Source organism: Nymphalis io, chromosome 5, assembly GCF_905147045.1.
Source record: "Nymphalis io chromosome 5, ilAglIoxx1.1, whole genome shotgun sequence".
NCBI classification, from domain to species: domain Eukaryota; kingdom Metazoa; phylum Arthropoda; class Insecta; order Lepidoptera; family Nymphalidae; genus Nymphalis; species Nymphalis io.
This window is the reverse complement of record NC_065892.1, coordinates 4,217,005-4,243,286: the sequence shown is the minus strand read 5'-3', so window position 1 is coordinate 4,243,286 and position 26,282 is coordinate 4,217,005. Positions and strand designations below refer to the sequence as shown.

The 26,282-nt window shown below is 32.4% G+C and overlaps 1 protein-coding gene across 4 annotated transcripts in view; it reads left to right on the top strand.

Moving 5' to 3' along the window:
• Positions 1 to 1,419: 1,419 nt before the first annotated feature.
• The window catches only part of LOC126768487 (uncharacterized), a 118,757-nt gene continuing 93,894 nt past the window's right edge, over positions 1,420 to 26,282 (top strand). For 2 of the 4 annotated variants that reach the window (XM_050486635.1, XM_050486631.1), the window contains exons 1-2: positions 1,420 to 1,695; positions 14,546 to 14,818. In XM_050486635.1, coding sequence (XP_050342592.1) covers positions 14,674 to 14,818 — 145 coding nt within the window. In that variant the 5' untranslated portion in view covers positions 1,420 to 1,695; positions 14,546 to 14,673. Of the gene's footprint in view, positions 1,696 to 13,173; positions 13,225 to 14,545; positions 14,819 to 26,282 lie in introns of those variants that run through there. The other 2 variants (XM_050486632.1, XM_050486633.1) reach the window with 2 other exon arrangements.

Genomic DNA, 26,282 nt, shown 5'->3' with positions numbered 1-26,282 from the left:
CAAGTGCGGTCCATCTTAGACTGTATCTCACTTTCCATCAGGTATAATAACAGTCAAGCGCTAGCCTATACATTAAAAAAAAAGAATACACTTTATAGATATAATTATAATAATAATATCCTGCAACATTTTTCACACATGGCCATCTGATCCCAAACTAAGCAGAGCTTGTACTATGGAAACCAGACAACTATTACACTACTTTTCAATATTATTCAATATATTTTATTCTTATGAATTAAAAACTAATACAGTACCAACTTTCAATTTCGGACACATCAATAACTATGTATTTAGCAAAAACACGCCTCAAATTGACAATAATATCATGAGTTATAGGTGATACGTAAAAAAATTAAAAACATTTAGAAGATAATAAAATTAGATGTTTCAATTTAGGTTTTATAAAATGTAAAAATAACCCATAAATAACATCATAAATCAAAAGAAAAGTTAATTGAAATGAATGATTGTATTTAACATATTTGTAAAGTACGCAGCGAACCTAATCAAAGACACTTTAATCGCAGCTAATTAAGTACGCTATTTCTTTATGTATCGGCGTCTTATGCGACTGATCCTATCAAATACCTGTTAAACGAAATCCAATAAAAATAACAGCCTTGTTAAACCTCATTCTGGAGCCAATTCGTATAAACTAATTGAAACGAAAATCTAAGCTTTAAAATTTAACGGTGTGCCGATAACTTCCCCAAAACCCTCGTAAGCCTTAATTATCGCCCGGCGAAATGTCAATAAACCTGACGTCCCGACGTTTTTTTCTCCCCTTTCTAATTTGTTGGCCCTAAAATTGTAGCCCTACATTTTGTTGACAAACCAAATATGAAGAAACGCCGCTGTTTGCGCTATCTAGGTATGATATTTCAGAAAAAAGATACATCGAACAAAAGCACAGCTCAATTTATAGTGGATAGAGTAACCCTGCAGTGAGAAGGGTACACAGGGTTGAAACACGCACCACTCGGGCGCCTTTTGTTCACAAAAGTGTGAGGGAGATGGCGTTACTGTTGCCAATGTTGAATCGTTTCAATTCATGCATAAATCGTTATAAATATTTCCACTTTAAAGTGTCGACTCGATAGGTAATTTGAAATATAATTAATTTTAAAAATGACAAAAAACAACAATCGCCTTAACTTATTTAAGCTTAATGTAAATATTGTAAATGATGACAATCTTGTAACACTGGTTAATAAATATAAGGAACAACCTTAACATGTGGTATAATTAATTTGTACGGTTTAAATTGGCTTATAATCAAGCTTAAAATTTCAAAGAAATACATGCAGAATCAATATTTTTGGTTAGAATGGAACGCAACTGAAGTGTACGTCGTGCGCCGGCCGGGCCGAAACCTTCGGTCGGCCGGGGTAATGTAATCAGTCGTCCGAATGCGCGCGCTGAGGACGCTCGCGTGCCGCGTTATGTCTCAATGCTCATCTATAAAATATAAAACAAAATAACCAAAGAATCGCTATTCTAACCGCTAAAATATTCATTGAAATAGTGTTCCCGTGCCCTTTGTGTGTTATATATTACAAAAATGTGAACGAACTTGTTGTATCGAGTGGTAATGTCAAGAAGCTTAGCACCCAGCGTCCTAGTATCTTGAATAATGATATAAAACAACATTTCGTACGGCAATAAATCGCTCGTAACTGTGTGCTTTAATCGGTAATGTGTCGTCGAAGTTGAGGGTTGAGATAAAATATTTTAATGGAATAATAACGGTTATACCACATAAAGAGTGGCCGTGTAATATGCTAATCAGAGGGGTTTCTTTAAACCCGCACAAAAACCTCTGCACTAGACACTGCAGTGCGATTTGTGTTGCAAATTTCCTTGTTTCTGTCACACTGCCCAAAATTTATTAATATCGAATTGAATATATCACATTCTTATATAAAATAAACGTTCATTAAAATTCGAACTTACTATCGTGCGACGTTATAAAGGTAAATTCAAATTATCTAAATAAAATAAATAAACAAAAAAATAAATGGTAAAGAATTATTAGTTGCTCATGTCAATACTATCTAAATAACTTAAGGGTAAAAAGGCTGCATTAATGGAAATGAGAGCATAGTTTTTTCTAGCTAGCTATATTATCCGGACTGGTTTAACTTGCGGCAACGTCTGCTCACTGAGTTACTTTTTGTTTGGCGAAACAAAAGCAATAATGGTAACAGACTGCAGTTTAATTGTTAGCTCTTCATTGGATTGTAATTAATTACCGCAAAACTGTTTTTAATTATTATACATAATGCTTAGTACCATATGGTATGTAATGTGGTATAATTGTATGATTTTAAAGTAAATCATTGTCTATATTCTAAATGGATTTAATGATGGATGTGTAGTTTGATATCATTTTTGTTTTAAAGAGATATATTAGTAACTTACTAATTTTTGGCTTCATTTGAATACCACTATAATTAGATGATTTTAATAAACAAAAACATGTACGTTCTATTACTAAAATGAAATAAGAAAGATATTTGAATTACAATGCAAATTATCATTATTTTAGATAGCCTTTTGAACTTCTATCGGGAATTCGTCATATATTCGAGTTCTGTCTTGGAAATAAAGCTAAAACTTCTGTGTTGCATTCAGAGAATTCAAGCTTTAGAAACTAGTGATTCATCTAAAAGTAGTTGGCTTTGCAAACTTCTATAACAGCCTCTGCAATTCCGCTAGTGGTCAAAAGCATTCTCCCGCTTTTTCATTCCGTCCCCATTTCAACCCTCTCCGTCTTAATATAACTCAATAAGCAATTTTGTATTTACGTTCAATAATCGTGAAACGAAAATACGGATTTTCGAACGCAGATGAAGTTAAATTCGTCCACGCTCCGTTTATTTTCAATGATGGCTTTGAAAACAATAAGAAATTCTTAACTTTAATTCGAAGGTATATAAAACAAACGTTCTTAAATCGAAATAAAATTTAATTCAATTTAAAAGGTAATAATTAAATACGCTTCATATAATTTTATCGTATTAAAAATATGAAATTATACATCAAACATAGAATCATTTCGTGAACTTATAAATTATATGTCATAAAAGTAATTTTTCAATCAAGTTAATGTGAGGTTATTGAACCTAAACAAAACCACTATTTTATAATAGCTAAGCGATTTGCCACAGCTTGTTACAATCTGTACAAATCATAACAAGGTGTCTCCCTATGAGAAACCAGAAACTGTGGGAGGTATAAATCATAAGATATCCGAAAATGGACGCCGAAGAACATCGATTCCATCGGAACTCGAGTAATTTATAGGCTATATCATTTAGTGTATACTTATTGGATAACAAAATTTATAGCTTTTAAAATAACTTTGAAACAACAAACACTTGACATGACAAATTATAATAGCTTGTAGCTACTTCAGAATTGTCTATTTAAGAAATAATAAAAATCAAAGACAAGACGTACAAAAGAAGTCTATTCCTTTTTTCATTAAAATGAAAACGAATGAACTTCACGAGAAATGTAATTGTCAAGAATTAGAACCAATAGACTTACACAACACACAGCATTGCTTGGTATCAGTGATGCTAAACTGCAATGGGAGATATTATTATAGTAACTAGAAACCGGTCCAATGCTGCAGCGATTAAAAAAAATTGATAATCCACTCGCTAATTTTAATGACCTCTACAATACAATACACTATGACATTCCATTATGGGGGTAAAACGATCCTTACACACGATATTCGTCCTTCAGAAAAAAGCTATCTGGGCCCTATAGTTTCATTAATAAGATATTAATTTGGAAGAATGAAAATTGTGCCCGTCTTATGTGTTTATTTGACTTAAATGTTTTAGAACGTTTATTTCAGATGACGATAGTATCACTTATGTACTATCGCTAATATGTATACGGCGAATAGTCCATACCGCTACAAACAATCCCGCGTTAAAATTGAGAGGAGCAAAAAAACACAGCATTACTATATGAACAAATAGCCATACCAATATCGACAAATTTATTACTTTCGGTTTTTTCATTAATAAGACAATTAATTTGGAAGAATGAAAATTGTGCCCATCTGATGTGTTTATTTGACTTAAATATTTTAGAACGTTTATTTCAGATGACGATAGTATCACTTATGTACTATCGCTAATATGTATAAGGCGAATAGTCCATACCGCTATAAACAATCCCGCGTTAAAATTGAGAGGAGAAAATAAACACAGCATTATTATATGAACAAATAGCCATACCAATATCGACAAATTTATTACTTTCGGTTCGGAAGTAATAAAAATTATACCGGTTCTGAACGAAGATCAAATATGAATTGCTGGTACAAAATCATATGAAAATTACATGTAATATTTATGTAATGGTAGAGAATACATAAAGAATCGTCATAACTACTTATCATGAAATACCAAAGTAAGGCAGACAAGCAAAATTATCATCGTGCCTATAATTACACTGGCTTACTCACTCTTCGAACCGGAATATAGATCAATACAGAGTATAAACGTATGGCTCTACCAGTGGCTGTTTGTACCGCCTGGAATTATTTGAATTATTATATTTATTATAAAATTTACTATATATAGAGAAAAAAACACATGATACACATGTATAATGCTGTCTTTGTGCAGTGATAAAGCAATTGGCAAAATATGACTATTATATAATACGTTTTACCCATTCGATTTACTTTGGAGTATTAAAATATGTAAGGTAAAAAAATTGTACTAAATGTCTATAACCGCAGCTGATTATTTATCCGTGGTCCATTTAGTTGTTTTTTTTTCTACTTTGTACAAAGAAAAAAAAATTACATCATCAAGTAGTTCAGGACGACGCTGTTCTTCTGCGGAAACCGGATTTGATTTTTACTTAAAATTAATGTTCGGATGCAAAAGCCATTTTCATTTTGTACTAAACGCCAACATGTTAGATTAATTTCTCAGCTCGAAACTAATTCGCCTCTTGAATTGCTTTTCTTCTATTTTCTTTGTGCTAAGAACTACTGTTGGAATCAATTTGTCTTCTGGAATATATTTTTGTTTCAGTAGCTTGTGGATTCTTAGTTCTTTATAAAGTAACGATTTTTAGTTTTACTCTCAACGAAAATATACTGATTCAGAGAAAAGGCAAAAGTTTTGATGTGTCTTTAAAAGTTTATTCAATCAGGAAGTTTTATTAAAAAAATAAAGATATAGTATTCTTATTTATACATAGGTAGAAATTGAAAGTAGCATTGATAAACTCAATTAAAAATTCTATCTCAAAGCAATCGTTGATAGTTATATAATCCATTTTCTATTTTTGCCACCCCCTCGAATCCGAAACGATCGTTCAAGCGAAAAAGTGGGTCTACGCCTGGATGCCGTGTCACTTGTGACTGACAGCTGACAGAATTGCTTGACATTTGACATTTCTTTGTTTTTCAAACAAAAATGAGCTATAACGTCAACATAATAAAGGTCATGACAAATGCAAATGTTACTATGTAAATGTCTCTGGCAGTAATATTATACAGGACGATTAATATATCACATTGTATATATATCACCGCTGCGGGAGACAGACGTGCAAAAATTTGTCATTTATATAAAAATGTTTTTCTTAATTTAACTTAAAATAACAGTGATGTTTTTTATCTGTAAATATTAAAACATGATTTTAATTAAAATACGAGTTCCCAGCGTGAAATTGTAGACATAAACTTTGTATGTATGAAGGTACACTTTTGACTCTTTAGAATCTAACTAATTAATTGTCTTTTTATCATTTATTATATTTTTTACTATTTTGAATTTTTTATTATTAATATTTTTTAATAAAAACCTTAAAATATTTTTAATTGGCGATAAAAGAACAATATTCTGAGTGGCTGATTTTATTAAAACAAAACTTGAAATTTGGATGATATCTAAGTACCATAAATTTCCTAATATAGAGACGCACTTAAAAAAAATGTTGCGAAATTTTCCACTGTATCCTAAACTTCGTCAAATCGATCCGTTTCCAATTAACACAATTATAAACGTCATAGTTTTTTAACATTCTGCAGGTTCGCGGGCGAACACGACGCGTTTATCTACCTCTAATATCAAACGAGTAAATAAAACTGAAATGCTTGAATTTTAAACATAATTTTGTATGTAAAGTTGTAAATCCAGTTAACCAAAAGTAAAATTATTCGACAATAGACAAATTGATTTTACCAATTAAAATATCGTGACCTTATGAATTCGAATACCAAATAAAGATGGACGATTAATTGGCAAGAAAGAAAAAAAAATACACAATTCAATAAAACTTTTTCCGTCAAGTATTTTGTTTCTTGTTATAAAAGGATTAATTATATAACGATTATTTTATAAAAAGAATATCGTTATTATTAACGCCCTTATTGATAGATGTTTTACAGCGGTTTAATGTTTACATAATAATTTGCTTTCTTTTGTTTGTCCGCTTTACCTGCCTTACTAAGACGGTAAATATTAAAACAAAAATTCGTTTGCAATAAGAATTGAAATATATACTAATACAGTGGATGTTAGTAATTAACGCATATGGATAAAGAGAAAGCCAATACTGTCGGAGGGCCAAATCATATCTACACCAATTATTGTCATTTAAATGTTTCCGTAATTTAAACGATTATTCAAAGCGGAAGTTGAAGGACAAGAGATGCTTCATAAATCAACCATACGATATCATTATTCACACATCTCTTAGCTTAGCTACATTGGAAACTGCTTTTGTCTGTCCCTTTCGCCCATCTACATCATAACTAAACATAAGGCCAAAGGTAGTACATGGATATATGCCTTATGTAATCCAACCCATAGCTTAAAGGAAAACTATTCAAAATTAAAGTCGAGAAGATATAAAATACTAATTTAACAAATTATAGAAAAATTACATATTAAATGTAATGAACAACATGAATTGCGATCTTGTATTTGAACGCGAATGTTCCATATATACCCTTTTTTTTTCTTTGCACTTATACACGTCTTGTCAAATTTGAACCTTCTTTACGTTCAATGTCTATACTACCACAGGTCATCTTCACTGGTCTTATTTGACTGCCCGTGCTCGGTTTAACATGTTACATAAGGGGTGTGTGCACACCCCACATTTCCCAGCGTCACTCACAATGTTTGACCGACTTATTTCCGAGTGACTTCAGACCCTCGCTATGAGAGGAAATAAAAAACTAAGTAGACTGAAATGATTAACCGCGATGACATCTGGATAGTTTTGCCTTATTTAACAAGAATTTAGTCAAAGTAGAAACGACCAAGAGAGAGAAAAAAAACAATAAAAAAAAATTACGGTACCTTACGGTTAGGTAACTCGCATAATTATTTTTAAAAGACAAAAATATTAAAATGACAAGCAAGCATTTTAATAACTCTTTTTTTTAATAAAATTAACCCTCTTACAAATAAACGTGAAGTATTGTGTAGTTATTAGTACACAATGCTTATCTCCCTCTTTCAAACAAAGAATTCATAGATCTTACGGAATATCGTTATGACTTACCATGAAACAATAAAATCGGAAATCAAAATTATAATATTCATTGAAATAAAATGTAGCAATCGTGATATTCCAAGTAGAAGAAATCTGTTAATTGCTGATTCGTAAAATTGTCTTCTTAAATCTAACAAGGATAAACAAATCAGTTTGTTAAAAAACACATTGAAAATCAATTTATTCAAACATGTATTATTATTATTTTTTATAGAAAAGGAAGGCGGACGAGCATATGGGCCACCTGATGGTAAGTGGTCACCAACGCCCATAGACATTGGCATTGTTAGAAATGTTAACTATCGCTTACATCATCAATGCGCTACCAACCTTGGGAACTAAGATGGTATGCCCCTTGTGCCTGTAATTACACTCACCCTTCAAACCGGAACACAACAATACCAAGTACTGCTGTTTTGCGGTAGAATATCTGATGAGTGGGTGGTACCTACCCACACGAGCTTGCACAAAGCTCTCTACTACCAGTAGATATTAAATAATCAACATATTTTTTTTCACAATGGAATTCCAATAATGACTCAATACACAACGACACAAAAACTAACCGCAAAACATCTGTCTATCAATCAGCTGCCATTAAATTATTTTTTAATCATTGGAACATTTCTTATTTAATCGAAACAAGATTATTGTCTTCATTTACTAAGTCGATCTAGGTAGGCTTATAATGTTGGCTCATACGGCTGCAGATCCTGAGGTTCTGGTTTTAATAAAAGAATATATTATTTTTTTAACAAATATCTCAGTGACCAGTTTGAATGTTAGCGATGCTTACATTGCCGCACCAGAAAGCAAGTAAAGCAGTTTGTCAAATCAATCTAATCAAATCAAAATATACTTTATACAAGAATTATTGAATTAGTTTTTAAGTTCGGTTCGGAATGTAGATTCTACACAAAAACCGACACTCAAGCTACACAGTTAATACAATTAAATTATTATTTATCTTACATGAAAATTAACGAATACTAACACCACACTTTTTATAATCCTGAGTCGAGTAATACGCCTTATTAATTTTTTTTATATAAAATATGTAGCCGGGCTGAAAATGGTCTACATGATAGTATGTGGTATCCACCGCTGAGACGTAAGATGTTATGTCCCTTGTCTATGTAATTACACTGGCTCACTCATCGTTCAAACTGGAACACAAAAATACTAATCGTAAGTATTTCTTATGATTATGAGTATAGAGCAATAGAATTAAACTAAAGAAACACTTCAAACGATTGACATATGTAAATATGTATATATTTAAATAAGCACGTAAACATTAAATTTTTTGGATTAAAAAAGTTACCTATCAAATATCTAAGACCGTCGACATGAATAGACTTCGAAATGGTATTAAAAGCGCCCACGATACCTTTTGTAATGACAAGATCCGAAATATACCTGGCCGCTTGAAGGTTTTAATTTTTTTATTTGATTCGCTATTGAGTTGTGATTTAAAAACCAATTAAATTGTAAGGTTGTTTGAGATGAGTGGGTTTTGTGTATGAGAATCACAATGTTTTGATATTTTCCCATTTATTTTCTGAAAGTAGTTTGGGAAAAAATGTGGTTTGAAAGCAAGTGAATTATTTCAATGAAATGTATTGTTATTTTTTATAACATTTTTGTAAGGTAATATACTAACATTTGTTTAGTATTAATAATAATTTTATTTTCCGATACACTAAAGAAAATATAGAGACAAATGAAAGCAGTATAAAGAATGGATCTACAAGTCGCCGATAAATAAGTGAAAACTTTAAATAACTTATGTTTTCTACTGCAGATACGGTGTAAGTTTTGAGGTTAGTAAATAAAGTAAATTGTTAAAATATTCCCTTTTATAATATCTTAAAGCAGCAGCAGAATGAACACCTGGATTCTATTTTTGGAATTGATTCCTTTGTAGTTATAAATTTAGAATTCATTCTATTAATCTTGAGATTAAGCTTGAATCAGCTGTTGAATAATACGTGCCAAAATATTTTTTTATGTTTTAGTTAAAACAGAGACCAGCGCCTAGTTTAATGTCATAATTAAAAAACTTCGTGATCATAATATGTACTTCCCCCCACCTCTAATGTTTTTTATTTCAACACATGAATAGTCATAGGTAAATATGCCGTAATGGCTTTGTTCACAACAGTATAAAGAATATATTTCAATATAAAACTAAATCCAGAACAACTACCCAACGTTCCTACAAGTTGATCGCGTGACTGGGGTAACTCACATAAAAAGTATATTCGGGAGACTTGAATTTTATATCAATAGAGTAAGGTTTATTTTCGTTTATTATTCTATTTTTTTTAATTTGTTTCGATGAAATAACCATGGAGTATGGTGTTCTCTTCGCTATAGCGTCTGATCGAGTGGCTTATTTGACTGATATATTGTCCATATTTTATGAGTTATTTTGCTACAATGACGCAGTTATATAAGTAAGAGCTACAAGGTTATGTCCGTGACATAAATACAAGATAGTTTGTAAAAATTACAATTTTTCCCTGAAATTAAATATTACATAATGAGAAACGAAACTGTTCCATTTTTTTATTAAAGCCATCCCCATATAACAATTTTAAGTCAGGTTTAACGCTATCCACATTTTTGTAGATCGAATCCAATCGATTGAATCGAAATAAATTGACGGTATTAGAAACTACGGCAAAGGTCGTATATTTTACTCCCGGTGTAAGAACTCAATTCGTATCTCACTCGTGAAATATTGAAAATCGTCTTACAGTGATACGCTATTTTGACGCGTGACTTTCAAAATTATAATTATTATAGTTATTTTCACATAAAATTACGATATTTAACTATCGTATTCATCAGAGTTTCAAATTTGTTCTCACACAATAGCTTACAAATATGAAATATCCTACGAATAAGGATTGGAAAGAGAATTATATTATATATAATAAAAAAATCGCACAACATTTATATATCAAGTACATACACGACTTATACGTATACATTTATCGAAATTTCCTTCGACATACAAAGGATTCGATGCCGTAGTTTCTAATACCCCTAAAAAAGTAAAGTAAAGTAACAGCCTGTTAATGTTCCCCTGCTGGGGTAAGGCCTCCTCTCCCTTTTGAGGAGAAGGCTTGGAGCTTATTCCACCACGCTGCTCCAGTGCGGGTTGGTAGAATACACATTTAGCATAATTTCAATGAAATTAGACATATGCAGGTTTCCTCACGATGTTTTCCTTCACCGTCAAGCACGAGATGAATTATAAACACAAATTTAACACATGAAAATTCAGTGGTGCTTGCCCGGGTTTGAACCCACGATCATCGGTTAAGATTCACGCGTTCTAACCACTAGGCCATCTCGGTTAATAAATAATACCGCACAAGATAAATTATAAAGACCGCGTATGGACCCGAATTTCAAATAAAACTCATAGAAAGCACTGATAAAAACTGTAAACTTTAAAAATTAGAAAAAAATATAAATTATGACATAAATTAGTTACCATAACGCTTTCGCAAAAAATCGATTCTAAAACGGACTCGTGTGAGCTATAAGAAGATTCATGACGATGTATATAATACGAGTAAAAGCCTATCTACCTAACAACAGCCACCGTTAGTTCAACAATTCAATATGATTACATAATCGATTTCACCAAAAATATAAATATTTTAATAGATTGAAAATCGACTAATGCCTTTAACTACAAAACACTTAATATATAAATTTCGTTACTAAATAATTGTAATTTTTTTTGTATAAAACCTTTATCGACAAAAACAACACTATTAAAATCGACATTAAAATAAAATTAATATATACATATTTTGGTAAAAGCCTTAGTATTATCAAAGAACGTCGTTCGTCGAGAACATTCTAATATTTTGTCAAAGTCAAATAGAATATTCAAGAAATTCAATTAATTTTACCAGTGCTAGAATTGACTGCAGGATATATCACTAAATATTATACCAAACAATAATTCCTCCTGAGTATTAATATGTATGATAACATACAAAGAAGCGATAGCAATACAGATCCTTATATAGTGCAATATATATTGCCTCTGGCAACAAAAATACGACTAAGAATAAACTCGAATAAACCAATTACCATCAGGTAGCTTAAACACTCGACTATCCGCCTACTGACGATAAAATTGTACAATAACTGTAATTACGATATTATTACCAGGAGGCTACGCCTAAAGGAACATTTCCAAATAACCTAAATTACATGTAGATATTTATCCGTTACATTAAAAGGCTGATTAAAGTATTAACGAAGATTGGAAGAATTAATCACAACTCCAGAGCCTTCGGAGCGGTCGATCCGTTCCATTACTACTAAAAGGTGCCTTATCGACGATCTGTTTCACCGTTTTGATTTATTAAGGTTACCTTTACTAGAGTGGCCATGGAGCTTGAAGCTATAAAACAGCTGAATAACTTTCACAACATACATCCTCTATTTACGATAATCTGATCAAAGTAAAAACCATTTCATCTTTTGGCAATGACGTGTTTAAAACGTGTTATAAATAAATGGCTTTTACCAAGCAAAGACTTAAATAATAATATTCAAAATAATTTCCTAGCAATTCTCTATTTCTCTGTGTGTTACTTTATTATATATAAATAATATATACTTTAATTTATTTATATTAAATAAGGATAATACATGCCTGTTTCATATGAGTTCATTACTAAATACCACTTAAGTTTGCTAGATTGTTTGACGTTTATGGTTATTGCTCCGCTCCTAAAGGTTGTAGCGTAAAGTCTCATTAATAAACGGACTCACAAGACGAACAGAAAATAAATATTCTAATCGAGCTGAGTTTCTTGGATTAGTCTATATATATATATATATAGATTAATTTCGGTTGAATTAAAATATTTTGGCTCAAAAATCCATAGCGAAAAATCTTAATCTTAATATATACCTATTATTTAAAAAAACAATTAAAAGTAATGGAAACACTTAAGAAAAGTACCCTCTGTTCTCGTAATAATCCTAAAAACGGATTCCAAAGCTTTCTATTATAAGATTGTTTGGCATCAGCATATTATATAATACAAGACTAAGAGAATCTTTGCCTTATTTTTTGCAATGTATCTTTCATAATTTTAATTGCTGTAATCACCTTGCAAATCGTACGAGATACAACGTTGAGACACTTTTCTACGCAAACATATTGCACTGGGGGTGCGTGGGCTTATCAGCGGTAAATCGAGCAAGTTCGACTTATGCCCACCTCTCAATCGTAGAAAATCTCTAAGTTTGTACTTTGTAATATAAAACACATTACGAAATTATGTTAAGCTTGAGGTTTGACTCGCAAGATCATAAAGTGTATAGCATAAAATATTAAAAATGTTGAAGAATCTTTTCGGTGAAAAAACGACTGTAACGTCATCTTACAAAACTGTTTATTTTCTATCGACGATAATTCAAGCTCGTAACCCAATAACTTTTTATCGGTCCGAAATGGGAATAAATATACCTTTATATGAAAAGATAAAAGACCACCAAACCACCACCACCAGACCAGATACCGCTAGATATTTATTATTGCGATTACAAATATAATTAACCTTTGCAGCCATGTCCACGCAAATTTTCATCTTTATGTTCGAAGTTAAATGAATATGTCTTCATAAGAAAGTAATTTCATATAATTAGCTTAGTTTTTATTTTATTTATGTTCACATAGTTTGCGTGGGTATACATACATACACCTTATTAATTGGAAATCGTTCTTGACAATGTCAAGAATTCAATGTAGTATGAATTCATTTTTATAAAATCGGTAGGCGGACGGATAAATGTGCCACCTGATGATAAGTGGTCACTAAATCCCATAGATATTGGCTGTGTGGCCTTGGGAACTAAGATGTTATGTTTCATGTGCCTGAAGTTTCACTGGTTCGCTCACGCTACCAACTGAAAACACAACCATCCTGTTTGGCGGTAGAATAAAATTATTTGTCTAAGTGAATAAATGAATAAAATAAAAGATTGTTTTATGATGATATAATGATTTGTTTCTAATTAAAATCTTCCAAGTACATTTGTAGAATTCTTTCTTTCAGTGTCTTGTAAATACGGCCACCCTATTACGTTTAGCAGAAGTAACTTTTTAAATTCTGTCTTCTATTTATTCAGTCATGCCGTTTAACTGATCGCTATGTTAATTGATACGTGTAATATATAAAGAAATTATTTATATATATATATATATATATATATATATATATATATATATATATATATATATATATATATATATATATATATATATATATGATTTCTTAATAGCCAGCAAATAAAACCATGGCGATAACTTAAGTCTAAGCCAACTTGATAGAAATTAAAGACGCTTGCTTGAAGCTCTGTTACTGTAAAAATAAAAAGAATTGTTTTTGTGTTATAAAAATTGTTTAAATACTGTACAATATAATATTGCGACATAATAGCTTTCTGAAAACACATCTAATGTTTTAGATAAACTTGAATCATGGCGGTTACGGGCATAAATCGATCTAAGCTTGATTAGATTTGAGAGACATAAAATATCCGTTTTCGCTCTCGCTTTCCTAGATACATTTACTTAATTCGTTTTGAGGTAAACGACTACATGTTCGATAATATATAACGAAACAAAACATCAGACTTGGGCCGCCTAACCAGCTATCATACTAAGAAGTCGTAAAGTTAGTAGAAAATCGCATGACTACAATAATACTACTACACTACTGCCACTGACACTACTAAGATTGACTTTTCTTGGACTTGAATTGTTAATCATAAATTATTCATATATATGTTTAGGTACTAGATATGTATAATAGTTACGGTTTTAATATTTTTTTTCTCTTAAAGCAAAACAAAAAGTTGGTCGTTTTTACGTGTATTTAAACTTATAATTCATTTTTTGCAAAAGATTTAGTACATATTCGATTTCATTACATTAATACATTTACAGTTTTACATTGAAAACAAATATATAGCAAAACTTCACAATAATTAAATCAACATAAAGTGAAGCAGCGTATAAAATCAGACTAAAGTGAAGCCAAGTGACAAGTACAGTGAAGTGTCAATGTTTGGACCATGGCCCGGGATCGGCCGACCGCGCGGCATTTTCACAACCAACCAGAGCTGCAGAGAGGAGGCAGCTACGGCCTCGTTTTGAGGTGGATATTCTTCGTGTGGCTGGCAAATTGTGGGACTCTGGGAAACACTGTGAAACAAGATGGTAAGTTGATTATGATAAACAATTTTTTTTAATCAGAATATCTTCAAGCTTATTTCATCAATAAATCGAGTACCAGATTGCGATCAAATTATACTAAAAATTGTCATAAATTGTAATAAAAATACGATTCCGACACATATTACTACTTTTTTTTAATTAATTTTTTAACAATAAAAAAAAGACTTAAGATATTGATTATAGCTTTATAAATTTCCTTAATCACAAAATTGATTAAAATGGAAAATATTATCATATTTTTTTGTCGGTACCCCTGAAAAATCAGTACCTTGGTATGTCCCAAACCCAAAATGATCACTAAAAACCTAAAATTTGGCTCTTCATTTAGTAAGTTATATAAAAAATCAAAGCAAATTACTAATTTAGAAATCACTTTACAAAAATATAGCTGATTAAAAAATATTGTACACAAAGTCTGTCCTAAGTTTTTTCAATCAGTACCCTGGCTCACTTTAAAAAGTGCGCTAAAATAAAGTTTTTTACATCTACCGCCCTATTCGAGGTCGAACTAAACGCTAGCAATCTAAAGTTCGCCTATAACCGACAAGAACCGGTGCCACCATTTTTTTGATAGTGCACGCTCAATGTTTGTCTTGGATTAACATATCATGGCCGTTAGACACATCAGTCTATTGGTAAGTGATTGAAGACATTGCTTGTTTTAATAGATGTTTTAATGTTTGTTTTGTAAACAACAAAGAAATATTTAAGATATGAGACTTGGAAAAAATCAGTACCCTGGCTGGTGTCCTAACTAGCTCATGACTTGTTAACCGGTATATGAGTGGTAACTTTCTGCTGTTCTTATAGTGTTTATTAAATATAAAAAATATAGATATGCTGTGGTGACTTATTAAGTGAATGTACTTGAAGAGGAAATTAATTACTTTTTTGGAAGATATTTCCATTTAATAATCCAATTTAAGGGCTCATTTATTTAGAATCAAAAATAAAATTAATTGGTTTTATAGTTTTAGTTCCATGTGTGAATTAAAAACTAATTTAGTCATTAATTGCCAATATTGTTTGCTGTATTTTTCCAGTACAATTCATCCGTTACATAACCCAACAGCTAAGATATATATAGCTATCAATTCCAGCAACATTTTTCCATCAAAGCCAGTTCGCTCACCGTGACGGGGGGCTCCACAGACAATAGTTCCAAAAAAACCGTCCCTTTTGTTTTCGCCGGCCCTCTGACAGCAATTAATGTTGTATTTTTACTTTATGACGCCTTCACACGAGGCGCCTCTTTCATTACTGATAGTGTATTGGAAACAGAAGTTAAAGCAAACGATGTTTTATCGCTGGTTCTTTTGTTTTGTATGTGGCGTGTATGATCTTGCTCGTGTGTGTGTGTGTGTGTGTATGTGTGTGTGTAAAATTGTAATTGCAAGGATGAAAAATATTCTTCACAGTTAAACCTGCCTTCAAATTATAATTTGACTTCTAAAATATTTTCAAAAAATAGATGGCCGAGGTAAACTTAGATGGCCTAATGGCTAGAATATGTGGTAATATGGCTTGCACAGTTTGCGGATACTACCCTGAGCAAGCAACGCTAAATTTTCATATGCTTAATTTGTGTTTATAAAAACATTGTGAGGAAACTTGCTTGGGTGAAAATCTTCCACATGTGTATCCACCAACCCGCATTGGAACAGCGTGGTACAGTAAGCTCCAAGCCTTCTCCTCAAAATGGAGGGGAGACCTTAGTCCGTGCAAGATTATTAAGCTTTTACTTACTTTACTTTTAAAACAAAAGACTAATTCACAACATATTTTAATATATTTTATATAATTGTAATATAATACATTTGTGTGTAGACGCTCTTACTCTTAATAGAGTTGTAACGTAGCCACCTGGCGAGGTTGGGCCGGACGAATATCGTTTTAAATAATAATTTTTTTATGAAAACAATTAATTACTCATTATCACCTATAGCATAATTAGAATTTTACTTTTATTTCATTATGAAATTAGTTCAAAATTTTATCACAGAATTACGTGTAATTTAAGTAACAAATGTAGTATATATATATATATATGTATTATTATTTATTATACATTAGGGATTAGATAACATATTGAGTCTTTCTATAGACTATTCCAATGGCAAGGGGTATGGAAGTAATAAATAACAACATAGGTCTTGAATTAGCATAACATCATCGTCGAGATCTTATAGCTGAGATGGCCACGTGGTAAGAACGCGTGAATCTTAACCGATGATCGTGGGTTCAAGCCCGGGCAAGCACCACTGAATTTTCATGTGCTTAATTTGTGATTATAATTCATCTCGTGCTTGACGGTGAAGGAAAACATCGTGAGGAAACCTGCATGTGTCTAATTTCACTGAAATTCTGCCACATGTGTATTCCACCAACCCGCATTGGAGCAGCGTGGTGGAATAAGCTCCAAAAACCTTCTCCTCAAAAAGGGAGAGGAGGCCTTAGCCCAGCAGTGGGACATTCACAGGCTGTTACTTGTGATAACGTACATAATGGCCATTTGAATTATTCTTATAAAATATTTCAATTAAGTAGCAGTAATCTTAAGTAAAAAAATGGTTAGCTTGATTTTGGTAAATAGCTATATTAACTTAAAACGAGGCAAACATATAGAAACTTGAATTTTATTTATTTTGTATAGAAAAAATAGCGTTTTAATTGTAAGTACCAGAACATTGGAAGTAAAATTAAAGTGGATATGAATAGTTAAATGGAATATAGTTTTATATTATAAATAACGCACACGCACACCAATATAAAAACATCAGATAAATCTAATGTGTCGCCTGCCTTAGTTATCATCACTTTGTATACGCACTATATTTTTTAATAGATTACTCCAAAATATCCATACTTGTTTGCAATGTACTGGTATTATTAGATTATTGTAACATTCATCGTATTACTATGTACGCTTATTCGATTTAATTTTTCTGCTAATTGTTTTGTAATTTTCTCTGTAAGTGATTTAAATGTAAATCTTTTGAGAATATAAATGTCTCTAACCGTAAAAAAAGATTATATTCATCAAGAACTGTTTGTAGTGCATAATATAACAAATCGCAAGGAATATGTGAATTTAAGATTAGTTTACTCACTATTCGTATAACTTATAACTGCCATTGGAATAAGCTATAAACATTTGGATTTGCTTTTAAAAGTTATAAAACTACCAATAAGTGAAACAATGAAGTGTTATCGGAAAAAGCATTTGAAATGCCATATTTTTTCAAACAGTCAACTGTAAACTCGGCACTTCTCAACTTCACAGACGTCTAGGACTTAACTAACTCGTAAACCGTGTTTGAGTACCTTCCCAAGTACCTTAAGGTACCGTTTTGAATAGTAAATGCGAACGACATCGTGTCGATATATTTACTGTTATTGTACGATAATAACTATCTCGTTTACTTTGTCGTAGATATCCAGAAATATATTATTTGATTTATTATATTTGTTTAACATATTTCTAAGAAACTGGTCCACACTTCTGGTGACCCAAGAGCTGGCGCTTATTTAGCCCAAACGCTTAGTCTAGCGGTGCAGAGGCAATAGTGCCAGCGTCTTGGGTACAATGCCACAGGACGGCGTATTTTTGGTTTAAATTTGTTATGTGTATTTTGTTCTTTTTATTTTAATTTTGTATTTTATAAAAAGGTCTGTACATAATTAGAAATATAAATAAAATAAAATATATTTGATTTATCCTAATCACACTTATTAAATACATTATTATTATTTATAGTTTATTTAATTATTTCATACTCGTACGTCTAACCTATTCGTTGGCTATTATTTTTTAGTGAATATGTGTATAGCAGACATGATAAAAAAAATTCTTTCGCCGGTTCTTCTCAGGCCACGGCATTTCTTTTCCGAACCGGTGGAAGTTTCTAATTTGATTATCAATAAAATGTAATACTTCTATGTTGAATAAAGTTATTTGATTTGATTTACCATTTCAATTGTTTGTTAACTTATTGTGTATCCGAGAAAAACGGTAACAATAAGCATTTCTATTTTGTCCTAATTGAAGCATTTCTTTAACAAAAAATTAATCTTATTTGACCCTTACGGAATCGGGATGGGCAATATATGTATTTTCAATATACGTTTGTCCTTAACCCATTTATATTGACATATGTAACAATACTGCATTGCATAATATTGGGAAAAATTTAGCGACTCCTTGCCTGACGCTACGGTTGGAAATGTTCTTTGGTTTCCCATCGTCATAGCTAGTTGAAGCGCTTTAAATCTGCTTAGTATTGAAGCGCTTAGAAATCCCTTAATCGACTCTTACGACGCCAACAGGTTATGTTTAGATTGCTCTATTCTACTCTGCTGGCTATTATATATAATAAAATGAATTATAAACAATTACCGAACGGTTATTATAGTAATTTTTATGTAATAGGAAGTGCTTAAAATCACAATATTGCGCTTGCTCAGCGTGTCATTGCTTCCACTGACGACTGGGAGTGAGTCGCTTTTCGCCGAGAGAATCGAAATTACGATTCAACGTGGAAATGCGAACAGTCTCGTTGCTATATGTTAGCAATGACACACATAAGTCGTAAAAATATACATACAAACATTTTGTACATATTTTATTTAGACTTATAGATGAGTTTTACTGGTGGTAGAGCTTTGTGTAATCTCGTCTGGGTAGGTACCACCCACTCATCAGATATTCTACCGCAAAAAAGCAGTACTTAGTATTGTTGTGTTTCGGTTTGAAGGGTGAGTGAGCCAGTGTTATTACAGGCACAAGAGACATATCATCTTAATTCCCAAGGTTGGTGGCGCATTGGCTATGTAAGCGATGGTTGACATTTCTTACAATGCCAATGTCTATGGGCGTTGGTGACCACTTACCATCAGGTGGCCCATATGCTCGTCCGCCTTCCTATTCTATAAAAAAAAGTTACCTTATGTCTGTTTTTAAGGACTAACATAACCAATATAACAAATGATTACTTACTATTTTTCATAAAAAATAATACTATTCATACAACCTCCGAAAGGAAGAGGGGTCCATTGGGGCTACCCTTGACTTGAGTAGAGAGAGATCCAGCTAAGCGTAAAAGTTAAAGAATGAGTACGACAAAGCCTCCAAGGGTCAGAATCGAACCTACGAGTTTCACGAAACCAGCCCGTGAACCGTTCATCTACTGACGCTTATAACGCAGAAATATAAGTAATGCTTGTTAGAATACTAGCTCGTTGGCAGAATCCACTTATCGCCAGGCACTTACTATAATAAGGGTCCCGCTATTTCAATGAATGCAATGCACCCTAAAGAAATGACTAAAAGGACTGATTAAATGATTGAAGTTATATTTAAACATATGTAATACTCGGTTCACCTTTAATTTCATGAAATTTATATATTTACATTAAAAAAAATAGTCAGAGCCAATCGAAACTCATATACTGACAAATATTAATTGTAAACTCATACAATGCACAAATATTAATTGTCTTTTCAAAATGTTGAAAATTACACATTTAGCTTGAGACATTCGTTTTAATTTTTATTTGTTGTCATTTTTTATTTTATAAACATTGTATGAATTTGACAAAGGACACATTCAATCCTGATGTGACATGTCAGATTTATATTTTTTACTCTAAAGACTAACATTCATTAGTATCACTTTTCAATGGTCCTATTGCAAGAAATTCTTCACATTAATTTAAATATGCTGTGCTACGTGGATGAATAGCTGGCACTTAACACAGTTTTCATTTAAAAAAGTACACGGCAATCCATATTACATTGAAGTCTAGTGAAAAGCTGAGTTATAAATAGGTTACCGGGGCCGCTCAATTAAAATTAACTGGAAAGAAAAATCACGTTCCAGACCATTTAAGAAATTAACTATATTACGAGGTTTCTTATTTAACTGCGGTTCTTGAGGGCTTTCTATGGATAGCTTGAGTTCGATTTATAATTTAAATCAGCTTTAACATTATAAATTAGTTAAGTTTATTAAGCTGGTAAAAATTTAATTCCTTTTTTTATAAATATTATAAATGCGAAAGTAAGTTTGTTTATTATGTTTTCACGTTATAACTACTCAACTGATTATCAAGAAATTATCAACATTTCGTCACTCAAATACACGCGGATTAAGCGGGTGGAAACTGGTAGGTAATAAATATGAGCTAGAACTGAGCTGCCCTAGTTAACAAATGTTTTTACTCTAAGGATAAGCAAACTCGAGCAACTATTGAGGTGATAATTCATCTCGTATTCGACGGTTAATGCAAATATCGTGAGGCAACCTGCATGTGTCAGAAGGAAAGTTGACACATATACATATATATCCAGTAAACCACTGTAAACTGCTTGGCGGAATGAACTTTAAAACACTTTTCTTAACAATGAAAAATACTTTTTAGGTCTTTTGTCTTTCTTTCTACCAACTAGAAAGATACGGTGTAGCTCATTTTTGAACAATACACATATTAATTAGGCTACTAATTTTCCTATTTCCTCTCCAATTGTAAAGGTTGTTAAAAGTGTAAAGGTTGTCTTAGAAGTGGACCCAATGGACCAAAGGGCCAGAATCGAACCTGCGACTTTTACATCACTCAATACACATATTAATTAGGCTACTAATTTTCCTATTTCCTCTCCAATTGTAAAGGTTGTTAAAAGTGTAAAGGTTGTCATAGAAGTGGACCCAATAGACCAAAGGGCCAGAATCGAACCTGCGACTTTTACATCACTAGGCGGCCGGAAAACCATTACGCTATTGACGCTTCTATACCAATATGCCTAATCAACTAATCAACCACTTCTTATCAATGTAAAAATAATAATAACAGATTTTCTATTATTTAATGAACGCACATATAAACGGTATTATAAATTTAGTCAAATTTCAGAGTATTTTGAATACAACATAATAAAAGGATTTACATACAGATTTATTTCTATGGCTTTTTAAGAGACCACACCTGCTTGCCCTAAGGGAACGGAAATGACCACAACGCGGCATCAGTTTTAAAGCCACTTACACATCTTTTAGAGCAAGATGCGAAATAACAAAAACGAGAATCAAAAACGCAATAAATTAAAAAAAAACATGTATTAAGCATGTAATGGCACGACGTTAAATAAATAAAAATAGTTAATTAAAAAATATGGTACATGGTAAAATATGGTTAATGAAAAAAACAGAAAATGCACTAAAAATGTTGTCAAGTAAATATATGAAGGCGGTATGCATAACAACAAATATATCAAAAAAGGTATATCCTTCTTTTTTGGAGGCGGTTAAAAACTTTGCAGACTTTGCAGACACAACACGAGTGTGGACGTAGCGTTATGGTTCTTTCTATTTTGCTTTCTCTGTTTTTGTTTATTCAGGCATATTATATTATCTATCTATGTTAATAAACCACCAACCCGCATTGGAGCAGCGTGGTGGAACAAGCTCCAAACCTTCTCCTCAAAATGAGGAGAGGAGGCCTTTAGCCCAGCAGTGGGACATTCACAGGCTGTTTCGGTTCGGTCGGTTCGGATGTTAATAAATGAGGAGACGTTATTCATAAAAGAATTACCAATATACATGCATAAAACTTATCAGAAAATATAGTTTCGGAGAAGTTAACAAAATCTTCTCTTATATAGAATGTATTACTACATACTATTATATACGTAAGCTATATATATTGAACGCAGCTAGCGTTCAAGCAGCCAGTGTAATATATCTTATAGCACCAATGTTGTGGTATCCATTTCAATCAATAAAAAATAATCATGATAATAAGGGTGCAACCTCACAAACTACCTTTACGAGAAATTAAGAGTGAAATTTTATAACGCGTTAAGTTTTGAATAATTACAAAATAAGCAATAGTATAGAAATAGTTACTCCCTAAACGAATGTCGTAGCTCACGTCTGTATATAACGCCTAAATACTGAACTCCACGAGATACATACATATAACGTCGAATCTCCCAAAAGACTCATACATCGATATTAACAACAGAAACTTCGCGGCTCAGTGTCTTTATGGTCTGTAATGACATATAAGCCTCTAACGAATGTAGCTCTTAAAACATTGAACGTAAAGATGATAGTGCATTGGAGCGCTTACGAGTTTTCCACTTAGAAACTGAGTCAAGTTCTGCTTTAATATAATTAGTTAGTATTAAGGTAGGAGGGTCAAAATGTCGATTGTATAATTTTGCGATAATGAATCTCGTGGAAGAGTCTTGCGTTTGTCAGGTATTAGCTAAGATCTATTTCTTATTACTGTTTCATTATTGAAGTTGTATGTCGAGTTTCCTAAAGTAAGTCTATATAAATAACTTATTCTGCAAACATATCGATTTATAAAATATGATTTGACAAACAATTTGTAAATGTTTGGCTATGCAATGTTAATGTTTAATTTACAAAAATATATATTCTATACCTAACGTAAGGTTCATCAATGATTTGCCAAATGGTATTTTATGAAATAATATGTATCCTGGTAATAAGCCGAGATGGCCCAGTGGTAAGAACGCGTGAATCTTAACCGATGATCGTGGGTTCAAACCCGGGCAAGCACCACTGAATTTTCATGTGCTTAATTTGTGTTTATAATTCATCTCGTGCTTAACGGTGAAGGAAAACATCGTGAGGAAACCTGCATGTGTCTAATTTCATTGAAATTCTGCCACATGTGTATTCTACCAACCCGCATTGGAGCAGCGTGGTGGAATAAGCTCCAAACCTTCTCCTCAAAAGGGAGAGGAGGCCTTAGCTGAGCAGTGGGACATTAACAGGATGTTACTGTACTGTACTGTACTGGTAAATATTTGTCAAATGGATTGTTATTAAAACAAGTGGTACTTTACATAAAGATGATTTACTCAGTGGTTGGGCTTTGTACAAACCCTGTAGATACCACCCACTCATTACATATGCGCACTCACTATCACTTTATGTTAAGTCAAAACACTTTTTTTTATAGAATAGGAAGCCCCACGAGCATATGGGCCACTTGATTGTAAGTGGTCACCAAACGTCCTTAAACATTGGCATTGAAAGAAATGTCAACCAGGCTCACTCACCCTTCAAACCGGAACACAACAATATCAAGTATTGCTGTTTTGCGGTAGAATATCTGATGAGTGGGTGGTCATCCCAGACGAGCTTGCACAAAGCCTTACGACCAGTAAGCCCTACCACCACTTTCGATATACATGATGTTATACCATTGATTGCTTTTACGAATGTACGTATGTACTACTGGGCTTCGTCTCCTCTTGAGAAGTCTTAAAACTTAATTCACAGCGCTGCTCTAATGCGGGGCGCACATATTGTGTCAGCCGAGCAGTAAATTAATAACGTCAAAATCCATGAAAACTCAGTGTCGCCTGCCTAATTTGTGTTCTTTTCATCCAAGTGATTGGATAGAAGTGAGCCTTTTCGATTCAAGGTGTAAAATAATTTAAATATATGAAATATTTCATAAACTTTCAAGTTTTGACATATGCAGAATAATAAATTAAAAATATTGTTGTTTCTAACACCTAAAACCTTTTACATATTTTTTATACTTTAAAATGAAACACAATGTTTTTGGAAAGCAACTTAGCACAAGGCGCCAGCTGGTGCCTGACTAGCGATATATCACTACGAATAGTTTCTGAAGCTCAAACGATCCAAACATTATTTTATAAAGAATGCTTTATCGTACACGGGTTGAAAAATAAATAAAAAAGCGCTTGGATTTCATTCACGTGACAGAATTAATGTATTTTACTATTAGAAACGTGTCACTCAAACTCTACATAAATATATACAAATTTTACACTTAAAAATCATCTTAAAATTCTGCTTTTCCCTGCAATTGCCCTTAATTGAAACAATATATCTTTATAGCTTCAAAATTATAATGAATAGACATCTTTAAAAACCAGCTATTATAAACAAAAGATTTTGTATTTACTGTTTATCGGTTAGGAGTTCCTTTGTTTGGGCAACCCCGGACATTTGCCTACAAGGCACTGACCTAGGAGCCCACTCGGCCAAAAATAATAAAATTTTACTCTAACCGCTACGAAATTCAAAGTCTTAAAATGTCAAAGCCCCTAGGGACTTTGGATCTCTAAGTCTGGGCTTTCATCTGGAGCCAACCCTGGTTGTAGAAACAGGTCATACTTAAGATAAATATGATTTTTTATATATAACTGAACCTATATGTAAAATCTCAACTTCATAAGATAACAAAAGTAATTATAATTCAGCTTGCATGATTTGAACAAATGAAAAAATACATAAAGTACATTACAGTACAGTAACAGCCTGTGAATGTCCCACTGCTGGGCTAAGGCCTCATCTCCCTTTTTGAGGATAATGTATGGAGCTTATTCCACTACGCTGCTCAGTTGATGGAATACACAAGTGACAGAATTTCAGTGAAATCAGACACATGCAGGCTTTCTCACGATGTTTTCCTTCACCGTCAAGCACGAGATGAATTATAATCACAAATTAAGCACATGAAAATTCAGTGGTGCTTGCCCCAGTTTGAACCCACGATCATCGTTTAAGATTCACGCGTTCTTACCACTGGGCTATCTCGTCTATGCTGTAGAACGCTGAGGAGTTCCTTCGTCTAAGCAGCTCGTCTGAGCAGCTACGGATCTACGCCTAGGCCTACAAATTTTATTTAATCAATATAATTTTAAATATGTTTTTTATTATTTATTATTTTTCATTTTTTCATTTATGTTTTAGCGTGATGTGTTTGCTTATAATTAATCACTACATTTAACTAATATATATATACATTGTATGTGATTGTTAGTAAACCAAATTAATAAACATTAAAAGTTAAAAAAAGCTTTTCAAATCACAAGAAAGGCACAAGACGGAGCAAAATCAAATGTAAATTAACAACTTGAAACTGATCAAGTCACGTCGCTTCAATCGCAAGTTACATTCAATTAACTTAACAGGCTCCTTAGTCATTTACCGGTAAGCATTAAGGATCCTTCCATCTGTTATTGACAATTAAACTCGTGTAATGATTGATTTCTTATGAATTCAATAATAAACAAAAGCTTATATTATTTTCACATAATATGTGTATTTTATGCACGTTATACACATGTGTGCGAACACACATTATGTATTTGTTTTCGTCTGATCTTGCCACTAATGCAATTAACGTTATTTTAATGCGGATTAATGTTTTTATCTCAGCAGTAACAGCCTGTTAATGTCCCACTGCTGGGCTAACGCCTCATCTCCCTTTTGAGGAGAAGACTTGGGGCTTATTCCACTACGCTGCTCCAATGCGGGTTGATAGAATACACATGTGGCAGAATTTTAATGAAATTAGACTCATGCACCGTTTCCTCACGATGTTTTCCTTCACCGTCAAGCACGAGATGAATTATAAACACAAATTAAGCATA